Source organism: Phascolarctos cinereus, unplaced genomic scaffold (genome assembly GCF_003287225.1).
Source record: "Phascolarctos cinereus isolate Bilbo 61053 unplaced genomic scaffold, phaCin_HiC Scaffold_5;HRSCAF=322, whole genome shotgun sequence".
Lineage (NCBI taxonomy): Eukaryota > Metazoa > Chordata > Mammalia > Diprotodontia > Phascolarctidae > Phascolarctos > Phascolarctos cinereus.
Window position 1 is genome coordinate 295143829 of NW_027555958.1, and position 23858 is coordinate 295167686.

The following is a 23858-nucleotide window of genomic DNA, read 5'->3' on the forward strand; positions in this document are numbered from 1 at the left end:
CATGATTCAGCCCTTTTCACTTAGGATGGGGATAAATGGGTCCACCTTTGTGTCCACCTTAAGGCTGCCAAGGTACAGAGTCGAGTCAAAACAGTTTGGATGGATTTGGATCATATACCTGTTGAACCTGCTCAGAAAACTTGGTAGAGAAGTAGAAGGATGAAGACAACCCAGGCACCTTTTCCTTGGTGGTCATGGGTGCAGAGCACTCTACCTCTTTTTGTGGGTGATTCAAAAGTGACTTCCCATTGACTTAAAAGTTTGGTCATAGAATAATGGAGTTTTAAGGGTACTACTTACCCTTCACGATGAGCTTTACATTCCAGGCATGGATTTTTCTTTTGAAATTTTTCTTCTGAAGCATTCCAGAGATTCAGACCTAGTGATGAGCAGAAATACATACGTGAGAACATGCCCTAATTGGTGCGAAGCAGATAAAAGACCAGTGATAAATCCGATTTTCATGTTACCTCTTGTTTAATGGCTTTGTCTTCTGGTTTTTCCACCCGAGAGGCCAATTTCCCTCTTTTTAGGTGGGATTGTTTGGCAAGAGAACAAGGAATATTTATTTTGCTTTTTCTTTGCACACATCTGTTCTACTTTTAACCAGAAGGGAACCTCTCAATTGCATAGTTGAGAAGGCTGTCTTGGAGTTTGGGATCAGTGTGCCTAGTTGATAAGCCTTGAATAGCAGAGATTTGCTATATGTGTGTTGTGGTCAGGGCATGGGGAAGAGTGAAGGATGATAGAGGAAAAGATAGAGCATGAACTGCTGAGGTACCACTAGCTTTATTTCTGCTAAGAAACAAGTTTGATTGGTTAACAAATCTTTATTACCCGCTGTATTAAAAATAGCATACTGAGTGTGGAAATAAATTATACCAGTCTTATTCTTGGGAGATCACAATCCCAAAGGTAAAACACCTAGAATTCCATTCCTTTGTCAGTGGTACCATCATTGTTCGAGTCACAGACTCAAAACTTTGGATTTGTCTTTGACTTTCACAACCTCCTGTCACCAAGTGCCCTCAATTTTTCCTTCCAGATGTTTCATAGTATCCGTTTATTTCTATTTCCCCTTCAATCACTTGAACCCATTCGTGCCTGGATTACTGCAATAGCATTATAAGCTGGCCTTACTAACTCCCATTATTGTTTGCTCCCTCCAAACCACTGATAGAACTGTCAGATTAATCTTCCATTTTAATCAGATTACCTTCAAGAAGTGTGTCTCCCCACTGCCCTCAAGATGAAGTTCAGACTTCCATATCTGTTTTTTCAATATCTTTCATAATCTGGCCCCTCTTATCTAAGTCTCATTACATTTCAGTGGGATCCTTCTTTTTCTTTCAGTTGACTCTTCACTAACAAATGTGCTGTGTTCATTTCCTCCGTTCCCTTACTCTTCCTCTTCACCACCACATGGAATGTTCTTCCTCATTCACACTACCTAGCCAAATATTAGGGTTGGTAGGAATATGGCCTGGCCCTTGCAGCACCCATGAAAACCAATCCCACTCTCTCTCCTTGAAACATCTCCATTAATGGAGGATTCACTCTCAAGAGGACCTGTTCCATTGTTGAATAGTTCTAATCATTAGGAGGTTCTTCCTTAAAGTGAGCCTAAAAAATCATAATGACTTAAACCCCATTGACCATAGTTCTCCCATTTGGAGAATGTCTTCTACATCCAATTCCAGGAACATTGAGCAGGAAAAGCCACTGGCAGGGACGCTTGTCTTCCCTTCCCATTCTTTATCTAGGCTACTTAACTCTTCACATTCATTGAAAAAGAGACTACCAATCAATTCCAACCAATGAAGGGACAGCCACCAACCCTTAGGCTTTGCTCTGCTGCTGCATCCTGAGGTCCTCCAGGCTTTACCATGTGCTCTGCATCTATGCCTCACAGACCCTTTTGACACTGCAGTTTAATCTAATGGGCCCTGGTCCTTGACATTAGCTTGTGCGCCATCTTAGGGCTTTTAGGCCTTTCCATCCTCCCTGCAGCTAAACTTTGTTTTATGTATTGTCTCCTCCAATTAGAATGTGTGCTCACTGAGAGCAGGGAGTATTTCCTGTTTTTCCCAGCACTTAGCCCATAGTGAGTGCTTAATCATTCATACATACAATGAAAAAGTACTGATTTTAAGTCCCAGTGCTGCTACTTAGTAGCTGTTTGTGTGTTTCTCCAGGCCTCAGGTTCCATCTGCAAAATGACGGTTATACCTACCTCACAGGGTTGTTTGAGAATCAAATAAAACAATATATGCAAAATGCTTTGTAAACTATTGTAATAGAAATAAGCTGTTAATTATGTACACGGCCCTGCTAATACAAAGATGAAATAAGACAAACTCTTGCCCCTGGAAGCTTTTATACTTTATAGGAGGATAAAATGTGCAAGTAATTGATGAGGCAAAATATGTTGAGCAAAAAGAGATATACAGCCTTACCATGAGATTTTAGGATAGAGATCACTTTCATCTAAGGACTTTGAAGAAGGTTTTGTGTTTTATTTGGGGTCTGGTCGTTGTTAAGTCATGTCTGAGTCTTCATGACTCCATTTGGGGTTTTCTTGACAAAGATACTGGAGTGGTAAAGTCATTTTTGAACTCAGTAAGAGGAGTTTTCCAGACTCTAGGCATCATACTCTATCCGCTGTGCCACTGAGGTGCACAAGGGAGATGGTTAAGGAAGAAGAAATGCTGACTAGCTTCCAAATGATCCATTATGGTAAAGCAGCATTGGCTTATCACACCTGCAGCTGCTAAGCCATACCTTCTTCTGCGTGCTGTGAGATGGACTTTCCAGGGATTCATAAGACAAGCAGCAGCACCTCCCAAGAACCTCAGGGAGAACCTTTATCCATCTAATTACTTGTTTTCTCATCTACTGATAATCTACCTGTACTCGTTCCTCAATGGTTAGCATATTCTCACCCCCTTTTACACTCCCTATTCCAGTATTACTGAAACTCTGCTGCTGCTGAAAAAAGCCTTTCCCAAACCTCAGCTTCTCTTTCATCATTCCTGTTCAGTTCACTCCTACCCCAGCAGTGCTCAAGTCAAAATCTGCCTGCCCTTTTCACTTTGCCTCTGGAATGCCTGCTCCATAAATGAAACTTTATCTTCTTCCCATGCTTGGGCCTTCACTGAGACTTGGCTCCCTCCTGATGACAATGTTTCCCAGAGTACTCTCTGTCTTCTCCCCACCCCTGCAGGGTCATCATGAGATAGTCAAAATACTCCTTGATTCCCTCTGCCACTTTGACCCAACAGCCTTTTCTCCTAGATCCAAATTTACAATACAGATCTTAGATTATCTGCTGACCATCCTAATTCTCCAATACACTCTCTTTACTCAATGAATGTAGTGTTGGCTCACAGTCTTCAACTCCTTTCATGTGAGAGGATGTGTGTGTGTATAGAGATGTTCCCTCAAATATCCTGTTTCCTATTCTGCAGTCTGTTTTGTTTCCACGACCTATTTCTCCATTCCACCTTAGCAAGAGTTAGATGGTCATTGCTTTGATCTTGCCATCACCCACAAATGTACCCATTTCATGATTATGAACCCCTAATTCCCTTGTCTGACATCTATCTTTCTGTCTCTTATGACCTCAACCCTGTTCTATTCTCATTTTCCCAGGCCATCACTCCCAACAGTAGGTACACTATTCTCCCTTACTAATCTCAATCCTTTGGTGAGCCAGTTCAACTCTATAGTCTATCCCTAACATTGGATTACAAGCATCATCTGCTACTTTTACTTATATGCTCTTGAATAGAGCTAATAGGGGAAGTCACAAAACTGCTAGTTTGATTTTCTGCAAAATTGTTAATGGCCTTTATTGCATCAAAGCACTCCTCTCCCTAAGTGATGCTGTATTCCACTCACCATGGTGGCTGTTCCCAAACATCTCTTCCTGCCTGTTACAGCACTCCTTCCACCAACCATCTCAGCTCAGGACCTTGCCTCATACTTGACCAAAATGATTGAGGCCTTTGCTGAGAAATTTCTTCTCTCCACTTCTCATCTCCCATAATCTTCCTCCATTTTCTATAGTATAATGGAAAGGAAGCCCTTCGGCTTGACAAGACCAATAAATAACCTTGATCCTATCCTTTTCCTTCTCCAGCAGATTGACCCCCACTATCATCTTCAAACTCTTTGCCATCTACTAGCTTCTCCCTTGCTGTCTACAAACAAACCCAGGAGTTTCATTTGATCCTACCATCCCCCATATTTCTTAATTAACTAAGGTCAGATTTGAACTCATGTCTTCCTGACTCCAGGCCTAGAACTCTATCTACTGCACTACCCACTGTTTAAATCATTTTTTAAAATTATTTGTTTTAATTGTCCAGGATCTGCCTTTTCACCCTACCAGCCCAATCCTCCACGCCCAACTGAGAACACATAAAAAATAAAATCCATTACTAACATATATAGTCAACCAAAACAAATTTTCACATTTGCTGTGTTAAGGAAAAAAAAATTGTCTCATTCTGAATTGAGTCTTTCACATGTCTGTCCGGAGGTGGGGAGCATGTTTCATCATTAGTCAATGTTCCATTGTTAGCCCTCTGGAATTCCGGTTGGCTGTTAACACTGGTAAGAGCACATTATAATAGTATTCCATAACATTTACGTACCATGATTTGTTCGTCCATTCCCTGGGTGGTATAGATGTCCCTGTCTTAAAATTTCTGACTTTCAAGACCCAGCACCTTGTGCAGAAGAGCTTTCCTGGCCTTCTCAGCTGTATCTTTTTATTTATGTATTGTCTTTCCCATTTGAATGTAAGCTTCTTAAGGATGGCTGAATTTGCCTTTATATTCCCAGCACTTAGCATACATTACATAGTACATAGTAAGCACCTTATAAATGTTTGTTGATTGATATGGCTCCTAAGTTTGGGCTACATGGCTACCCTTTGGATGTTTGTAGACAATGTCCTGGTCCCCTTTTCTGGACATGCTGTACCTTGTGAATGTTCCTCTTAAATTGTGCCATGCATGACTCGTCCAGATGCGATCTGATCAAGACAGCATAGTGTGGCCAAAAGCTGCCTATTTGGGACACTGTGCTTATATTAGTGAGCCTAAGAGCAGCTATAGCATTTTTAGGATCTGCCACCGCCATTAATTCACAGTGACCTTGCGGTCCACTAAAATTCAGGTCTTTTTTCATCTTAAGTACTTTTCTAGCTATATCTCCCACTCTTCCTTCTCCAATTGAGTTTTTAAATTCGAATGCAGGGGTTTACCTTCTATTAGTGGTGAAACCCAATGATGTAGCTTCCATCCCAACACTATACTCTCTGGTTCAGATCCCACTTCTCCCTTAACCACTTGTTCTGCATTGGTCTCTGAATACTTAGAACATTTTATGTGTTTTATCTTAATTTGACCCTTCATCATATATGCTTCTCTGTTACTATGTGTCCCTTTTTTTGTGAGCTTTAAGTTTCCTAAGGGCAGGGTCTATCTTAATACCAATTTCATGTCCTCCATATTGCTGGGCACATAAACACTGGTATTTATAGAATTGAATTTTATGTTCAACAGAAGCAAATGTAACCTGACCACCTGACCTTGTGCACTGGGGAGACTAAGGAAACAATCAAATGGGAAAGGTTAATCATCAGATATGGTATGGATTTTGAAGGCATGGGACAGGAAGGGGGGGGTGAATTAATTCAAAACATTTTAGTTCAAGTCTATCATTACCAGTACACACTTAAGCATGCATAAGCCCAACTTGGTTATATGTGGCTTAAAGGGTTGTTGCCTTGAGGGTTCACACATTTCCAGTGGAACACCATCATAACTATGAAATCAACACATAGATGGGATAGAAACCTCGTTTCAATAAGTGCATAAACAAAGGGAACAAGGAAAGGAATAGTATTTATTTAGCCCCTACCATGTCCCAGGCACTGTGCTAAGCAATTCACAAATATTATCTCATTTGATCCTCACAACAATCCTGTGAGGTTGATGTAATTATTGTTATCACCATTTTACGGTTGAGGAAACTGAGGCAGACAAAGGTTAAGTGACTTGCTCAGGGTCACATAGCGTATTAACTCTTCATCTGAATTTTAACTGGGGTCTTCCTGACTGTAGGCTTAGCGCTAGTACATTGGCACCACAGGGCTATCAGCAAGTGGTGACAAGGGTGGGTAAGGTGACTCTGGGTTATTCAGAAGCATGTGTTACGCACATGTGCTTCTGTCCCAAGCACTGTTAGGTATACTCTCTGTCCTAAAGGAGTTCTATTCTATTGGAAGGGTATAGCAAAAATGTAGGTGCTGAAGTGGATAGAGTGTGGAGCCTGGAGTCAGGAAGGCTCATCTTACTGAATGCAAATATGGCCTCAGACACTTACCAACTGTGACCCTGGGCAAGTCACTAGTAAGTCACTTAATTCTATTTGCCTCAATTTACTAATCTGTAAAATTATCTGAAGGAGGAAATGGCAAACCACTCCAGTATCTTTGCCAAGAAACCTGATATGGACTCATGAAGAGTCGAACACAACAAATAACCAAACAACAAAAAAATTATACAGAGTAATTTCCAGGGGAAGGCACATGCCTAATATTCAGAAATCTAACAACAGAACTGGGGCTGCAGGTAGCACAATGGATGGATTGAGTGGAGGGATACAGGTGGATGGGCATCTCTTCCTCTTTGTCCTGCTTCCTTGGTTACTGCTATTTCTGCCCCCATGCCCTTTTTTCCTCATTTTGGCAGGGTGCTCTCTGTGTCCTGCTCCGGATAGCTTGCTTCCCTCACATTCCCATGCCACAATGCTTCCACTTCACTCTAATTCAACCTTACTATCTGTCTTCTGCTGAGTGGTTGGAGCAGACTAAATGCCAGAGGCCTTGGGCCCTACTGCCCATGAATTTGCTATGACCAGTGCACTAGATAAGACTTGAACGACCCCAACCCCACTTCTTTAGAGGAAGCTGCAGAGCTGTGTTAACGATCGTTGGTCATTAGAAGCAAGGAAACAGCTGCCACTGATAATTAGCATGTTGTGTCTTCCGGGCAAGGGGAGGAGGTGGGGGAAGGGAAAATGGAAAGAAGTATTTTCTTCCTCCATTGGGGGAAGGTTAAGATCTTGCCCCCTAACTGTGGGGTGTCACAGCTCCCAAGGGTCACGGTTCTGAGTGCCAGCCCAATGCGTTCATTCCCGGAGTGGCTTCTTCCACCTGCCTAACCAGCAGACTCAGTGGGTAGTGTTATAGAAATGATGTCTCATCTCTGTCACTCAGGGAGTTATTTTGGAGGCTGGCTTGATAAGGAGCAACTTCCTGAGGTTGGCAGGGGTGGGGTGAAAGAAAAGAACTTGTCTTAAAGACGTTCCTATTCAGGGGGCATCAGCAGGAGGAGGATGGTTAGAACTCAGTGCCTGCTGCCTGTTCTGTGGCTCTTGAGATGGATACAGCTGCTTCTGGTGCCTGGTGGTGTTCCCCCTGCCTGGGCCTTGAATCTGGATGCTGCACAGCCAGCCCTCTATGTGGGCCCTAATGGCAGCTACTTTGGATTTGCTTTGGATTTCTACCAGGATGGTTATGGCGGGTAAGTCATGAGCCAAGGGAAACTAAGGTGGAGTGAGTACCCTGGGTGGACCAAAGTGAGAAAAGGTGAGGGATGTATGAGTGCATCTACAAACAAAGCTTTAGGAACATTAGGGCAAAGTAGCTGGTACCTGGGTCCCTCAAATCATCCACGTACCAACCCAGAGTGTGAAATTCTACCTTTCATTCTCTCCATTCCATGGTCTGAATAAAGTCTTTCTTTGTTAAAATTTTATCTATCTCTGGGAGAAGTCCCACTTTTAGTTCTTTTTGAGCATTTGTACCTCTGTGGGAAGGAGTTGATATGATCCTTTCTAAAGAATTGAGAGCAGGACAGATAAAGCTTTGTATTGATAGGAGGGAGTGGGGGTGGGGGAAGCATTACAGACCTAGCTAGAAAGAGCAGACTTGAAGTAAGGGACTCTGAACATGCTATGGTCTGCATGAAAACAACCAGATACTTAAAGAGAATTCAGGCTGAATTGGGGGGGGGGGAACTAAAGACCAGACAATATTTATTCTCCCCCGGGCTAGGCTGTGATTCCCAATGGGAAATCACACTCTTCCCACAGCACACAGCCAGTCGTATGGTTTATCATTCCTAAAACCAGACTTTCCATCTTAAATTACTATGAATCCTTGCCCCAGTATCTTGGCACAATGTTTGATCAGGCTCATCTTCCTGTCCCTGCTCCCCTTGGGTGATGCTGGCCAGATGACCTCAGCTCAGGGCCCTTTCTGCCTACAGCATTGGCATCGCTGTGGGAGCCCCACGGGCTTTAAGTCCCGAGGGGGAGGAGACTGGAGGTGTGTTCCTATGTCCTTGGGCGACCCAGGGGACTACCTGCAGCCCCCTGACCTTTGACCTCAGTGAGTCTTGGGCCCTGGACAGGAAGGGAATGGGGGAGGAGAGGAGATAGGAGCAATAGAGGGGAGGGGAGGGGGGAGGTAACTCCACTAGGAGAGAGGTCTTTGCTGGGATGAGAGCAGGGCAGGTTGGAGAGACCATGGGAAGTGGTCCCTGCTTATCTCCAACCCAAGTTTTCTCCCCTGTGTTCTAGAGGATCAGACCAGCAGGGTGGGTGCCATCACCTTCAAAACCTTCAAGACCAAGCAGGGACTTGGTGCATCCGTCGTCAGTTGGAAGGACAACATTGTGGTGGGCACTGGGCAAGCATGGGTCTTGTAGTGATGGGAACCAGGCAGGTATGAAGTAGGGCACCAGACTGGCACGGAACCAGCTAGAGCTTGGGCATTGGATAGGCAGCAAGAAGAGGCGTTCTGATGGGCACAGAGCGAACACTGGGCAGCCGTGGACAGGCACGGAGAGGGAAGGAGGGAGGAAGGCAGAGCCAGGTCACAATCCCCTGAGTGTGAGGGAGGCTGCGGAGAGAGGAGCCCTATCCCCAGGACCCTCTGCGTCCCGCCCTTCCCGCAGGCCTGCGCTCCCTGGCAGCATTGGAACGCGCTGGAGCTGACCGAGGAGGCCGGAAAGACACCCGTCGGGAACTGCTTCGTGGCCCACCCTAAGAGTGGCCGTCGGGCAGAGTATGCACCGTGCCGGGAGAATGCCATGAACCCGCTCTACCTGGGGAACTACGGCTACCGTGAGCCACAGCCCCGCCCCCGCGACTAGCCCAGTCCCTCCCTCGGGGCTACCCCCAGAAGTGGCCACGCTTCTGAGGAGGACCCTAATGAGGGCCACGCCCCTCTCTGTAGTCCTGCCCTTTTGTGGTCGGGAGCGGCCTCTTGGCTTGGTGAATAACTAACCTGACTCCTCTCTTTTCGCATCTCTCTTCCTATCCGAATCCAGGCAGAGACTTGCGCTACTGCGAAATAGGGTTCAGTTCCACGATCACCCAGGTGAATGAAGAGTGCAAGGGCTGAGGACTAGAGAAATTAGAATGGGGGGGGGGATAGGATTCAGAATGGGGGCCCCATGTCTAGCGGCCCATAAGACGACCTTCCTAAACGTTTCTTGGATTTGAATCATTGAATGGGGCCGGGGGGGGGCGGGGGAACGTCTGTCAGCTTGGAGCTTCTCTTCTCATCTTCTGTGCTTTCTTTTCAGTCTGGGGAGCTGGTTCTGGGGGCTCCTGGAGGCTACTATTTCATAGGTATCATCCTTCGGTCAGCCCCTTCCCCTCCCATACTCAGCCCCAACTCCCCTCTCCAGCTTCCTATTACACTTTTGAGGTTTTCCCCAATGTTCCCTAGGAGAGATGGGTGTCAGAACACCGTCCTTGACCCCCCGAGTGACTGGAATGGGAATGCCACCCTGAGCTGCGTTGCGCCATCCCCCCAGTTCTGGACTGGGTCGCTGGACTGAGGGGTGCTGCAGGGAAAAGACCTCACTAGCCCTAAACCAAACCATCTTTCACTCACCAGGTCTGCTAGCTAGGGCTCAGCTTTCTGACATCATGTCCAGCTATACCCCATCCTCACTCCTCTGGACCGTGCCCTCCCAGCGCCTGACTAAGGACGTCTTTACGTCTGAACACCGGGATGCCTACCGGGGTATTGGGTCCTTTCCTCATTCTCCAACCCATGGTCATCTGTCCAGATAATTCCTACTCCTATCATCTTGCCTCACCCAGTCCTTTTTTCCTTAGTTCTCAGCCTGGGTGAGGGGTGGGGGAGCAGTACCGTTTCAATGAATACTCCCTGTCCACAGGGTACTCGGTGGCTGTGGGAGAGTTTAATGAAAACCCTAAAGATACAGGTAAGATAGTTCCATCCACCAAGGGGTTTTGGTTGAGAACAGGGAGGTATCCCTGAGAGGGAGGCATTTCCAAGCCCTTGAGACATAAAGGGAAAATTCTAGATAAGTGGCCCTCATGGACCCCAGGGTAAGGAGTTGTCCCCAAATTGATCAGGGGTTGGGCTGTTCTTCTCTAGAATATGTACTGGGTACCCCCAACTGGAGCACAACGCTGGGAGCGGTGAGTTCCTCAGTCTTCCTAATTCCATCACCATTGCCCCAGCACCTCAGTTCCTATCCTCTCAATCCACAACTCCAGAATGACCTTTCCTAAAGTACCTTTCCCTTTCCCCTCTCTCATCTCCCTTCCTATTGCCAGACCATCCCCCCAGTGGGACCAGTGGTTAATAGGATCCCTCATGATTGGCTGGGTTCCCCACAATGGGGCCAGTAGTCAAAAGGACCCTTCATGATTCCTGCCAAGCCCCTAGGTTCCCCAGACATCCACCCCTGTCTCTAGTGGAACCAAGACCCCACCCTCCCCACAGGTGGAGATTTTTTACCAGAACCTCAGCGTCCTGCATGTTCTTCAAGGAGAGCAGGTTGGGAGAAGAGGGAGCCTGGATGGGGCAGGAGGGATTTGGGCTGTGGGAGAAGGCAGTCCATGGTTGGGGGGGCTCTGCCTGCCTATACTCTGTTATGTTGTCAATGTCATGTGCAAGGCCACTGGGCAGGGATGTGTCCAGATGTTGAGAACTATTTGGATTGCCCTGAGTTGAAAAAGTATAGAAACCCTGGAATGTAATACACATCTCCCTACAGGTTGCATCATACTTTGGGCACACAGTGGCCGTGACTGACATCAACAGGGATGGGTGAGGAGCGGTGAAATCCCACTGTGGGGAAGCATCCTACCGGGCATTATCATACCTAGCACTTCAAAAGGCCTGGTGCCTGAAATGAGACCAGGACTGAGTTCAGTTTCTTCCCATAGCCCCCTGGTAGGGTTGGTGTCCTATCCTCCTCCTCTTTGGGATGACAATCACACCATTTAACAGGAGAGATGACTTGCTGGTAGGTGCCCCACTCTTCATGGAACATCGAGCCAACCGAAAGATGGCAGAAGTAGGACGGGTATACATCTACCTGCAGCAGCGAACCCAACAGATCCTGGGCAACCCCAGGCATCTGACTGGCACAGAGTTATATGGGCGTTTTGGCTCAGCCATTGCTCCTGTTGGTGATCTGGACCAGGATGGGTACAATGGTGAGGTCAAAGGCACAAGGAGAAGGAGGAAGAGGAGGAGGAGGAGGAGAAGGAGGAATAGACCTGGGTTCTGAGGGTGCTGGATGAAGAAGCATAATGACTGCTCCTCTTTCCTTTCTCAGATATAGCCGTAGGTGCGCCATTTGGAGGCCCCAGTGGACAGGGCCGAGTGTTTATATTCCGGGGACAGGATGAGGGCCTGAGCCCACGCCCATCGCAAGTTCTAGATAGCCCTTTCCACCAAGGTTTTGGATTTGGCTTTGCCCTGAAAGGGGCCGCCGACATTGATGCTAATGGATACCCAGGTGCCTTGTTCCCACCTAGGCTGCCCCCATTCTAATCTAGTGTGGCTGCTCTTGGGATAGACCCAAACTAGGTAGGAGAGTTCCTCAGATAATGCCTCCCAATGCCAAGGAACACTGCAGCTAGGAAATCTTTCTATCTTGGTGCCCACACCTAGATCTACCATTCCATGGTCTCCAGACCTCTTTTCCCCTTCTTTGATCGAAGCTGAATCCTACATCTGGATCCCTAATTACGCAGCTTTATTAGTCCAAATTTCCATGGGGGAGAAGGACAAGAATAAACAAAGAACAATCCCTAGCTTCTAAGCTATGATGAGGGGAGGATATGGCCTGACATGCAGAATTTTCATTTCTGACCCTACCTCCTGTGCCCACAGACCTGCTGGTGGGGGCATTTGGAGCCAGCCAAGTGGCCGTATACAGGTGAGCATTGGCATGGAGCAGTTCCCATAAGGGATCTCTGTGGCTCCCTTAAGAAATATATAGGGGCCACATTACAGTAGAAGTAAAGAGGCAGGTGATGTAATGGATAAAGCACCAGGCCTGGAGTCAGGAAGACCTGAGTTCAAATCTGACTTCAGACACTTACTAGCAGTGTGACCTTGGGCAAGTTACTTCACCCTGTTTGCCTCAGTTTCCTCATCTGTTAAATGAGCTAGAGAAGGAAATGGCAAAAACCACCACAGTGTCTTTGCCAAGAAAACCCCAAATGAGGTGATGAAGAGTTGGACGTGATTGAAAATGACTGAACAACAGAGACATAGGAGTCTAATGCATCTTCCCTAGGGCCCAGCCCGTGGTGTTGGCTACTGTCCGATTACTGGTGCCAGAAGTGCTGAACCCAGCTGTGAAGAACTGTGAACCTCCCAACCCAAAGACCACCGTTGCAGTCAGCTGGTGAGGAGGAGAGGGTACAGATGTGGGCTCCTTGAGAGTGATGAGTTAAGCTTTTGCCTGAGGACCTCGATGCTTAAAGACTCCTTTCTCCCTCCCAGTTTCAATATCCAGATATGTATGAGCATCACTGGTCACAACATCCCGGAGAAGCTTCGTGAGTGGCACTGTCCAGGTTTAGGGAATGCAGGTCTGGGCACATCTGGTGGGTTTGTGCACGCTGGCATTAGCTCATCTCTCCCTGCCCATCCTTTTCTTTTGTGCCCAGGTATAAATGCTGAGCTACAGCTGGACCGGTTGAAACCACGACAGGGTCGGCGGGTGCTGTTCTTGAGTTCTCTGCAATCAAGCACCACTCTAGAATTAGAACTAGCCAGTGGACATGTCCCTGTCTGCCATGATGCCAAGGCCTTCTTGCGGGTAGAGTAGGGGCAAGATTGGGGCTGACAGTGTCAGAAGTTTAAAGAGCACCAGGGCAAATTTTCATTAGAAAAATAAAATATTTAAGTAGGATACTGTTCTAGGATGACTGCACCAATGCCCACTAGAGAATTTCAATTGGTGTTAAATTGTTTCAAAGAGCTGTAATGGTAGCTTAAAAAAATCTAATACCTCATTCTTGACATTTCCTCTTTCTACCCCGGCCCCCATGACTCCTGGTAGTGAAGGCTGGGATGGTGAGGTAAGGGAACAGAGGTGGGAATTTCAAGGTGAAGGTTTGAGACTGGAGGAATCTCTGGTGTGTGTGTTGTGTTGGGGGGGGGAGGGAATGTATTAGGGGCAGGGTATTTCTTACTCTCCATTCCCATTATCTCACCTCCAGGATGAGACTGAATTCCGGGACAAGCTGAGCCCCATCGTGCTCGGCCTTAATGTGTCCCTAAAGAACGAGGGGGCTAGAGGCCCCCTGCCCCTCGTACTGAATGGAGACACTCATGTACAGGAGCAGGTAAGGGGAAAGTTAGCCAAGGAGTCAGGTTGGACCTTGAGAAATGAGGTGGTAGAGAAGGAAAGTGAAGAAGAGGCTGAGGCTGCCAGTCAGCGTTGGGGGTAATGGGGTAAAGGGAGTAGAATGAGAAAATTATTCAGTCCTGGACCCAAACTCCTGATGTGACAACTTTCCCTCTAGACTCGCATCATACTGGACTGTGGGGAAGATGACCTATGCGTGCCTCAGTTACAACTTACTGCCAGCATGTGAGCCGGCCTTTCCCTGCTCCCCAGTCTGATATTCCCATCTGGCTTTTGCCTATTTCCTCCCACTATGACCTGGGATGAATCACTCAACATCTCAGGCCTTCAGTTTTCTCATCTGTAAGATGAGAATTCAATTCGATGAATAACTGAAGGAAAGCAGTCATGCCAGACAAAACGAGGGTTCCTTCCAGCTCTGAGCTGTGATTTTCTGAACCCTGTCGCCTCTATTCTCATTTCTCTCCATCTTCTCTATCTCCTTCCCCTGAACCTTCCTCTAACCCCATCCCAGTGCCCACATTCTCAATGCCCAACCTCCATCTCCTTGGCCCTCCCACCCTATGGGTACCATCTATGCCCCACCCCATCTACATGGCTCTGTCACCCCTTGGCTGGCCCATGCCCATAGCTGTCCTCTCACCGTGCTTCCTCTAGGAAAGGTTCTCCACTCTTCATTGGGGCAGACAATGTGCTAGAGATGCAAGTGAGTGCCTCCAATGAAGGTGAGGGTGCCTATGAGGCTGAGCTGGCAGTCCATCTGCCCCGAGGCGCCCATTTCATGCAGGCCCTGAGTGACGTCAAGGTAAGGGCATCTGATGCTGCTTCTGTGCTTCTCAGGAGTGGTGGGTCTCTCTGAGCCTGAAAGGTATTTACTATTCTGGGTTGCTGGCCTCAAATGGGTACTGGTGAATTCAAATCCCTCCCTGCCTCCCCTACACAGAACTTTGAGAAACTACTTTGCATCCAGAAGAAGGAGAATGAGAGTCAGTTAGTGTTGTGTGAACTGGGCAACCCCATGAAGAAGGATGCCAGGGTAACGGGGAAATGGCCTGGCCTGGCTGGAGGACAAAGAGGGGGAGGGAGGGAGGGTGTCTGAACCAGTGGTTCTAAAGCATTTCGCCTTTAGGCTGGAATGGAGGACAAGGAGTATCCCTGACCTGCCCTTCTTTGCCTTTCCAGATGAGAATCCTGATGCTGGTGAGTGTGGGAAACCTGGAGGAAGCTGGGGACAGTGTCTCCTTTATGCTACAGATTAAGAGGTAATGACATGATTGCACATGCATAAACTGTATCAGATTGCTTACCATCTCAGGGAGGGGAGAAGGGAGGGAGGGTTAGAATTTGGAGCTCAAAACTTTAAAAAAATGTTAAAAATTGTTTTAACGCATAACAAAAAATATTAAAATTTTTTTTAAAGAGATAATGAGGCTACATCTATGCCCTTATCCCCTCAAATCGGAACATTAGTGATGTATTCATCTAGAAAGGTGATAGGATGTTGGTGTTATAAGGGACCTTAGAGTTCATCTGGTTCAAGCCCTTCATTTTACATATAAGGAACTTAATGACCAGGGAGTATGTGACTTTGGGTCACAGGGGCAGGATTAGAACTCAGGTCTCCTACCTGCAAATTCAGTGCTCCTTCCTCTGCCATGCTGCCTCATCTCATTCATTGCCCCTACTCCTGGGCAAGAAGGCTCATCAGCGGCTCAGTTGACTTCCTCCAAGGAAGAAGTTTATTCCCTTTGTTTCTCAGGGACGAGTTTTAGGGTCTCTCAGGCATCCACGTTTAAAACCATTCCTGCAGGCCATAGTACAAGTGAAGTCCTTCTGTGCCCTTAGTCACCTGTGGCTGTGCAACCTGAAACTTCAGAGAAGCCAGATGTGTTCCCAGGGAAGCCCAGTCCTAGTTCTCTCTTCACCACAGAGGCCCCAGTGGTGCCCCCAGACTGGGGAGCCTTCCCTTCATATCTTCCTCCCCTCCATCTCCTTTCTTCCTCTCCCTCAACAGCAAGAATAGTCAAAATCCCAACAGTGAAGCTTTTCGACTGGAGGTCCCAGTCAGGGCCAAAGCCCATGTGGAGCTGTTTGGGTGAGGGGGCTGAGTCTGGAGAAGGAGGCATTGGGTCTTTGAAGGGGAGGGAAAGCTGCTGAATGAGGGAGGATAGGACAAGAGAGGGGGGACTGGAATGGGAGACAGTGATGAATCATGGGAGGGAGGAGATGGAATGAGAGGGAGGGGGATGGAATGGGATGGCATGGGAGGGAGGGGGATGGAATGAGATGGAATGGGATGGAATGGGAGGGAGGGGGATGGAATGGGATGGAATGGGAGAGGAGGGGATGGAATGGGAGGGAGGGGGATGGAATGAGATGGAATGGGAGGGGGGATGGAATAGGAAGGAAGGGGATGGAATGGGAGGGGGGATGGAATGAGAGGGAGGGGGATGGAATGAGAGGGAGGGGGATGGAATGGGAGGGAGGGGGATGGAATGAGATGAAAGGGTAATATGTGTACAAGAAGGAGGGGGCTCAGCCCTGTCGGGGCTCTGGTGTCTGGCAGGAACTCTTTCCCAGCTTCCGTGGTACTCTCCCCACCCCCTGAGGGGACCCTGGGGAACGAGGACCCAATAACTGTAGACAGGAGTACCTACAAGATGGAAGATATTTCCAAGGTGGAACATGCATTTGAGGTATGGAGCAGCTGGGTAGAATGTTGTTAGACTCAGGATGGGCTGGGGGAAAAAATCTGCACCTTTGGTCCCTCGCCCTGTGTGACTTGTGATCTGCCAGGTTTGGATGAAAGGGGGTGAGGAGGGGGTACAGGGTGACCCTGTCAGGGAAGGGGGCTGGGGGCTCCATGCTTGACTCCCTTTCTTCCTCCTTCCCAAGCTCCACAACCAGGGTCCAGGGACCGTGACTGGGCTTCGGCTTCAGATAGGCTTCCCTAGCCACTCCCAGACTGACGACCTGCTCTACGTGCTGGATGTTCAGGCCCAAGGGGGCCTCCAGTGCTCTGCTCAGCCTCCCCCCAATCCTCTCAATGTAAGAATCCACAAGGATGGCAGGGAGGGGTAAGTGTGGGGCGGGAAACAGCTGGTAGAGAAGGGAAATCCATGAAGCGCAAGTCAGGGCAGATTGGAGTGACCAAGGGAGCCCTGGGGTCAAGCAGAAAGAAGTCCAATTCAAGGAAAAAAGAGGAAAAATGGAAAGAAGGAAGGGGAAGGAGGGCCAGGACAGCTGTCCCAGAATTCTGAAAGGGATGTCAGAGGTCATGTAGTCCAAGAGTGTCTCGTACAACACACCATATACATACAAGAGGCTTGGCGGAGGTTTGAGGAAAAAGACAAAGCTTCCCTTGAAATTGAGTGGGGAAAGGTGAGGAAGGGAACAACGTTCAGGTGGGGAGTGGGAAACCAGATGTTCTAGTGGGAAAACCCTCAGGCTGAGAATGTGAAAGGGGAGATGGGAGCATTCCCATCTAGGGAGATTAGGAAGGGCTGGTCGGCACATTGAATCTGAGGACATCCACGCTTTTACCTCTGCAGCTGAAAGTTGGGCAACCGACCCCTGCTCCCAGCTCTGCCCCCACCCACCCTTTCCAGCACGAACGAGAGAAGAGGAATGTTTTTATCCCAGAGCATCTAGAGCCCTCTGAGCTCCAAGAACCGATAGTCCTGGTGAGCTGTCTATCCTGTGCCCTTGGGTGGGGACAAGGACAGGGCCACCTGGGGAGGAAGCCCTTTGCTCAGTTCTTTTATCCATTCACCATAGGCTTCATTCTTCTCAAAGCAGCCTTTTCCCCGAGTGTGTCTAATGATGACTACCTGTTGTCATGATCCCCGACTAGATATAGGGTCTGGGTGGTCTGGGTTCCCCATGTAAGACCTGGGAACTACATGAATGGGGAATGGATTGGGGTGGAGGAGCTGGGGAAAGGAGACCTATAAATACTTACTGAGGAGGAGACCTATAAATACTTACTGAGGACTCTGGATTCGGAGTCAGAAGACCTGGATTCAAATCCAGACTCTGCTCCTTGCTATCTGTAATCTTGGACAAATCTCATCTCTCCTGGCCTCAGTTTCCCCATCTATAAAACCAATAGGTTGGAATGTTGTTGTTCAGTTGTTTCAGTCGTGTCTGACTCTTCCTGACTCCATTTGGGATTTTCTTGGCAAAGATACTAGAGTAGTTTGCCATTTCCTTCTACAGCTCATTTGACAGATGAGAAAACTGAGGCAAATAGGGTTAAGCGACTGGTCCAGGGTCACACAGTTAGTAAATGTCTGAGGTCCGATTTGAACTCAGATCTTCCTAACTCTAGGCCCAGTGCTGTTATCCACTGTGCCTCCTAGCTGCCCTAATGGATTGTGTATATATATATATATATATACACACACACACATATATGTATATACCTATATACATGTGTGTGTATATATACATGTGTGTATATACAGAGGTATATATATATACACACATGCATACATATATAATACATATAGATATACACATATACACATATTTATACATATATCTATATAATATATATACATTAGTATGTAGAGTCAGCATGGATAGAATTCTGGGCTTGAAGTCAGGAAGACTTGGCTTTAACTTTTTCATTTCAGACATTTACAATGTGACCCTGAGCAAATCACTTCTTTTCAACATTTTCTTAACCTCAGTGTTTATCTGTAAAATGGGGATAATAATAGCACTTGCCTTATGGGAATGTTGTGACGCTCAAGGGTGGTAATGTCCATTGAGGGCTTGGCAAACCTTAAAGGGCTATATACATATTAAGTCCATGGAAAGTAATGAACCCCCTCATTTTCTGCCTGGCAAGGGAGGAGAAGAGTGAGCCTGGGAGTGGAGGGACTGAGAGAGCTGGGGACCTGGGGGGAGCCGAGGGTAACCTAACAGGTTGGCAATATCCCTGGCAGAACTGCGACACTTGGCCCTGCACCTGGGTGGAGTGCGAGCTGAAGCAGATGGAGCGAGGCCAGCGGTCCATGGTCACCATATCCACCATTCTGTGGCCGCCTGGCCTCTTCAAGGTACCAAGGGTGGTAACCAACAGGGCAGGGCACCAGCCCTGGACTGCTGGAATCCCGGAGAAAGCATGGGTTATGTACATGAGACATACTTATATGTGGATACAGGTTAATGTGCTCAGACTCATGCTGGGTGACAGTATTTCCTTACCTTCCCTTCCTTCCTTGACCCCCTCCTTGATACCAGAGGCCCTTGGAACAGTTTGTCTTGAAGTCTGAAGCCTGGTTCAATGTCTCTGGGCTGCCTTACGATGTGCCTGTTGAAAGCCTACCTCATGGAAATGTTATGGTTGGTTCAGGAGGGTGGGATTGCATCAGCTAGGCCCGAAGGGATGGGGAGGAGGTGGGGACCAGGGGTCCTGATCTTGACTCAGAGGGTTGTGGGGGGTATGTTCACCTATGCTGGGGACCCCATGCAGAGGGGTGTTTCTGAAATGGAGCTGGGGGGTTGTCTACCCAGGTGCAGACCAATCTACTTCGAGTACTCTTGGAAGAAAGGGAGATTCCCACCTGGTGGGTGGTCGTGGGTGTGATGGGCGGTCTACTTTTGCTGGCCCTGCTCATCCTTGTAATGTGGAAGGTAAGGGCACAAGGGGAGGCTGGGGCCTAGAAGAGGAAGGGCAAGGCTAGCCCACTGGTCTAGCCTTTACTATCGTGGAACTAAGAAGCCACCCAGTCATGTAATGAGATCTGAGAAGATCCGCTGCCCCCAAAGACTTCTCACAACCTGGGGATGCAGCGCCCGAGGCTCATTCCTTTGGAATAAGTGTTGTTCTCTCAGCGTAGTCCCAATCTTCTCTTAAATGACAAATGTGGGGGGGAGGTGAGGGAGAAGAGAGAGGGACAGAATTATGGCGAGATATCAATACCTTTGTTCAAGTGAACGAAGGAGTATAATAGAGAACAGGGGCTGACTTTGCTTTTCTTTGCTATCCACTGTTATTCACCTTTGTTGCAGAATTGGTTTCTAGGGGCCCCCCCAGGAAGTGTGTATCATTGTTTCCGCCGAATCTTATGGTGTTGCTCAGTTCTTTTAGTTGTGTCCGACTCTTCCTGACCCCATTTGGGGTTTTCTTGGCAGAAATACTGGAGTGGTTTGCCATTGCTTTCTCCTGCTCATTTCACAGATGAGGAAACTGAAGCAAACAGAGTGAAGGGACTTGCCCAGGGTCATACAGCTAGTAAGTGTCTGATGCCAGGTTTGAACTCAGGAAGATGAGTCTTCGCCTAGTAAGGGCTTAATAAATACTTGTGGAAACTGACTGAGAACTGGACCAATTAGAGAACAGCTTGCACCTAAAAGGGTGAAGGAAATATTGGTCAGCCAATAAATATTTATTAAGCACCTACTGTGTTCCAGGCACTGTGCCAAGCTTTAGGGATACAAAGAAAGGCAAAAGACAGTCCTTGGTTTCAAAGAGCGCACAGTCTAGTGGAGGAAACAATATGCAAATAGCTAGGTAGAGACAAGCTATACACGGGATAAAATGGAAATAATCCACAGAGGGAAGGCACTGGAATTAAGAGGCAGTGGGAAAGGTTTCCTATAGAAAGTGGGGTTTTTACCTGGGATTTGAAGGAAGTGAAGAGGCAGAGATAAGGAAGAGGAGCATGGGGGACAGCCTAGGAAAATGTTATTGTTCAGTTGTTTCAATCATGACTGACTCTTCGTGACCGCATTTGGGGTTTTCTTGGCCAAGATACTGGAGTAGCTTGCCATTTCCTTCTCCAGCTTATTTGACAGATGAGGAAACTGAGGCAAATGGGGTTAAGTGACTTGCCCAAGGTCACATTGCTAGTGGTTTGTCATTTTCTTCTCCAGCTCATTTAACAGATGAGGAAACTGAGGCAAATGGGACTAAGTGACTCACCCAGGGTCACAACACTAGTGGTTTGCCATTTTCTTCTCCAGCTCATTTAACAGATGAGGAAACTGAGTCAAATGGGATTAAGTGACTCAACACAGCTAGTAAGTGTCTGAGGCCAGATTTGAACTCAAAAAAAGGACTCTTCCTGACCCCAGGCCTGGTGCTCTATCCACTTCCCAGTTAGAAGATGGAGTTTCTTGTTCAGGAAGCAGAAAGCAGGTTGGTCACTGAATCACAGGATGGTGTGTAAAGTATAAAAAGACTGGAAAGGAGGAGGGGTGGCTGGTTATGAAGGGCTTCAAAGCTATCCAGAGGGTTTTATATTTCATGTTGGAGGCTATAGGAAGTCAGGAGCCACTAGAGCAGGGGTGGAAGACCTGGGCCTCAAGGCTGCAGGTTCCCTACACCTGCACGAGAGTTTATTGAATAGTGGTGGGGTAAGACGGTCTCCACTATAGGAAGATCGTCTTGACAGAGGAGAAGGTGGACTGGAGTGGGGAGAGACTTTAGGCAGGGAGACCAACCAGAAGGCCCTTGCAATAGTCTCGAGGTGGTGGGTGCCTGCACCAGCGTGGTGGCAGTTGCCAGAGAGCAGAAGGGGGGCAAATGCAAGAGATGTCTTGAAGGTAAAATCAACAGGCTTTGACAACAGGTTGGATTTGGGGAGTGAGAGTGAGTGGTGGAGGATGACACCTAGTTTGTGCGCCTGGCTGGCGGGAAGGGTGGGTGGGCCCCTTGACAGAAAAAGGGAGGGTTTTGGGGAAAAGATAATGAGTTCAGTTTTGAATAAGTTGAGCTGCAGATGTCTTCAGGACACCCCAGTTTGAGATATCTAATAGGAGATATGAGACTGGAAGTCAGAAGAGAGGTTAGAGTGAGAGGAATAGATTTGAGAGTTATCAGCAGAGAGATGATAATTGAATCCATGGTTGCTGATGAGGGCACCAAGTGAAGTATTGTGGATGGAGAAGAGGGCCCGGGACAGGGCGCTGTCGAATACCCACTGTACTTGGGTGTGACCAATGAACACCTAGCAAAGGAATCTGAAAAGAGCAAGCCTGTGAGTAGGAGTTTGGTGTCCCAAAATACAAATATAAAACTCCTTGAGCATAGGGACTGTTTTCACGCTTTCTCTGTATTCTGGCCTGGCACATAGTAAACACTTAATAGATGCTTGTTGAATGTTTGTTTAAAAGTAATGAAATGGGAAAAAGGGGTAAGTGGGCAAAGGTGATTTTGGCCTATTTCCTAGTTTTGCTGAAGATATAGTAGGGCAGGGGAAGCTAGGTGGCGCCATAGTGCACAAAGTCCGGGGCCTAGGGTCAAAAAAAAAATCATGCTGGAGAGCTCAAATGTGGCCTCAGACACTTACTAGTGGTGTGATCCTGGGCAAGTCACTTAACCCCATTTGACTCAGTTTCCTCATCTGTAAAATGAGCTGGAGAAGGAAATGGCAAACCACTCCAGTATCTTTGCCAAGAAAACTCCAAATGGGGTCATGAAGAGTCAGACACAACTGAACAACAAATGTTAGGGTGTGGGGTGGGTGGGAGGGAGGAGTGGTAGAAACAGAATTAAGAGGGTAGTTAGGGCACAGATTCTCCTGTTTTCTATACCTTCAGTTGTTTATGCCATATTTAAAGTCTTGGAATCAGTGCTTGAAAGTTGGCTGTGGACATTAGCTATGTCAAAGAAAACCTATCCCTCTGAGAGCTCCCATTCCTCTGGGGAGAGAAGGCCGTGAATCTACCTAGAACCAGTATTCTCTTGTTCCAGTCTCCTTGAGAAGCAGCAGCAGTACTAGAAGCATTAGGCCTGGGTTTGAATCAGCTGAGACCTTGGGTAGCTCACCTCCCCTTGCTGAGCCTGTTTCCTCCTCTAACCAAAGAGGCAATAATTATACTCAATGACTTGTCAAGTCTCTCGGCCTTTAAATCTATGACTTGCAGGCCCAAGTTCTTGATGAATCTGAACTGGTCTCTCTTTTTCCTTTTCTTTTTCCTGTCTCTTTTTTTCCTTTCTCTTTTTCCTCCTCTGTAAAATTCTGGATGTTGGAATAGCCGGTCCCTTAGTTGGAATATTTGATGATCCTATTCTCCCGTCTTCCTCTGCTTTCCCCAGGTTGGCTTCTTCAAAAGGAATCGCCCACCCTTAGAAGAAGAAGAGGAAGAGGAATAAATAAGTACTCCCTCTCCTTCCTCCCTCCTACCTTGAAGGAAGGCCTGGTCTCTTACCTGGGCTTGTTACCCTCACTGCCCTTCCTTCTCTCCTTTGGTCGTATCCACCTGCCCCGACCCTCTAAAGCCACTCTTTGTGTGTGTGGAGGGTGAGGGAAGGAAGGCACCCTGAAACCCAGCCAGACAGCCCTCTCAAATCCAGGCTTCTCTTGCTATTCTCCCTCTAAAAAATGAACCCCAATAAATGAATCTAACATTTATCACATATGGTTCTGTCTTCTATGATCAGAGAGGGCGGGTTTGGGAAGGACTTGGCCTGGATGCCCTCTGGAGACTAGTATTTCTAAGGTGTGGTGGTCAGTGGAGGAACTGGAATTAGAGAATATGAGGGGGGCATATCTGGGTCAATCTCTTTGTGAGTTATTAATTTTTTTTGTCTCCTGTCACTATAGATAAATCCCCATTCAACCTCGGCCCGAGGCATCTGGGTGAGGGTGGTAAGGATGTAGAAAGTGGTGGTTGGGAGTAGGGGGAGGGAGTGTGAGAATGTGAAAGAGCAAAGATGGGATTAGGAATGAGAAAGTGGAATGGGGGAGGGAGTGGAATTGGAGGGAGGGGGATGGAAAGGGAGTAACAGTGAGGAATAGGAAGCAGAGGAATAGAATGGGAAGGAAGGGAAGGAATGGGAGGAAGAGGGTGAAATGGGAAGGAGGGAGGTAGAATGGGAGGGAGGGAAGGGGATAGGAGGAAGAGGGTGAAATGGGAAGGAGGGAGATAGAATGGGAGGGAGGGAAGGAGATGGGAGGAATAGTGTGGAATGGGAAGGAGGGAGATAGAATGGGAGGGAGGGAAAGGGATGGGAGAAAGAGGGTGAAATGGGAAGGAGGGAGGTAGAATGGGAGGGAGGAAGGAGATGGGAGGAATAGTGTGGAATGGGAAGGAGGGAGATAGAATGGGAGGGAGGGAAAGGGATGGGAGGAAGAGGGTGAAATGGGAAGGAGGGAGGTAGAATGG

At 47.6% G+C, this 23858-nt stretch overlaps 1 protein-coding gene across 2 annotated transcripts; it reads left to right on the top strand.

Moving 5' to 3' along the window:
* The first annotated feature begins 82 nt into the window (after nt 1–82).
* ITGA2B (integrin subunit alpha 2b) lies at nt 83–23109 on the top strand. Of its 2 annotated transcripts, XM_078155968.1 has the most exons (31): nt 83–7598; nt 8346–8467; nt 8659–8756; nt 9036–9204; nt 9411–9460; nt 9669–9714; nt 9986–10114; nt 10272–10319; nt 10496–10539; nt 10847–10900; nt 11121–11173; nt 11357–11565; nt 11688–11870; nt 12248–12293; nt 12657–12767; nt 12866–12921; nt 13033–13184; nt 13588–13713; nt 13894–13961; nt 14394–14541; nt 14680–14772; nt 14919–14998; nt 15751–15831; nt 16303–16432; nt 16632–16784; nt 17288–17419; nt 18689–18802; nt 18987–19088; nt 19260–19379; nt 19927–19980; nt 22789–23109. In XM_078155968.1, exons 1-30 carry the CDS (start codon nt 7411–7413, stop codon nt 19951–19953), a joined length of 3132 nt encoding a protein of 1043 aa, XP_078012094.1. In that variant the 5' UTR covers nt 83–7410; the 3' UTR covers nt 19954–19980; nt 22789–23109. The 2 variants fall into 2 exon arrangements, with proteins under 2 accessions (XP_078012094.1, XP_020853356.1); XM_020997697.2 differs by lacking the exon at nt 19927–19980.
* The last annotated feature ends 749 nt before the right edge of the window (nt 23110–23858 follow it).

Bases quoted from the DNA above. Each gene is read 5' to 3' on its own strand.
- ITGA2B (XM_020997697.2), top strand. From the start codon at position 7,411: ATGGTTAGAACTCAGTGCCTGCTGCCTGTTCTGTGGCTCTTGAGATGG. The intron at 11,871-12,247 runs GTGCCTTGTTCC...CTGTGCCCACAG, and splicing joins TGATGCTAATGGATACCCAG to ACCTGCTGGTGGGGGCATTT. The intron at 19,089-19,259 runs GTTGGTTCAGGA...TTGTCTACCCAG, and splicing joins TACCTCATGGAAATGTTATG to GTGCAGACCAATCTACTTCG.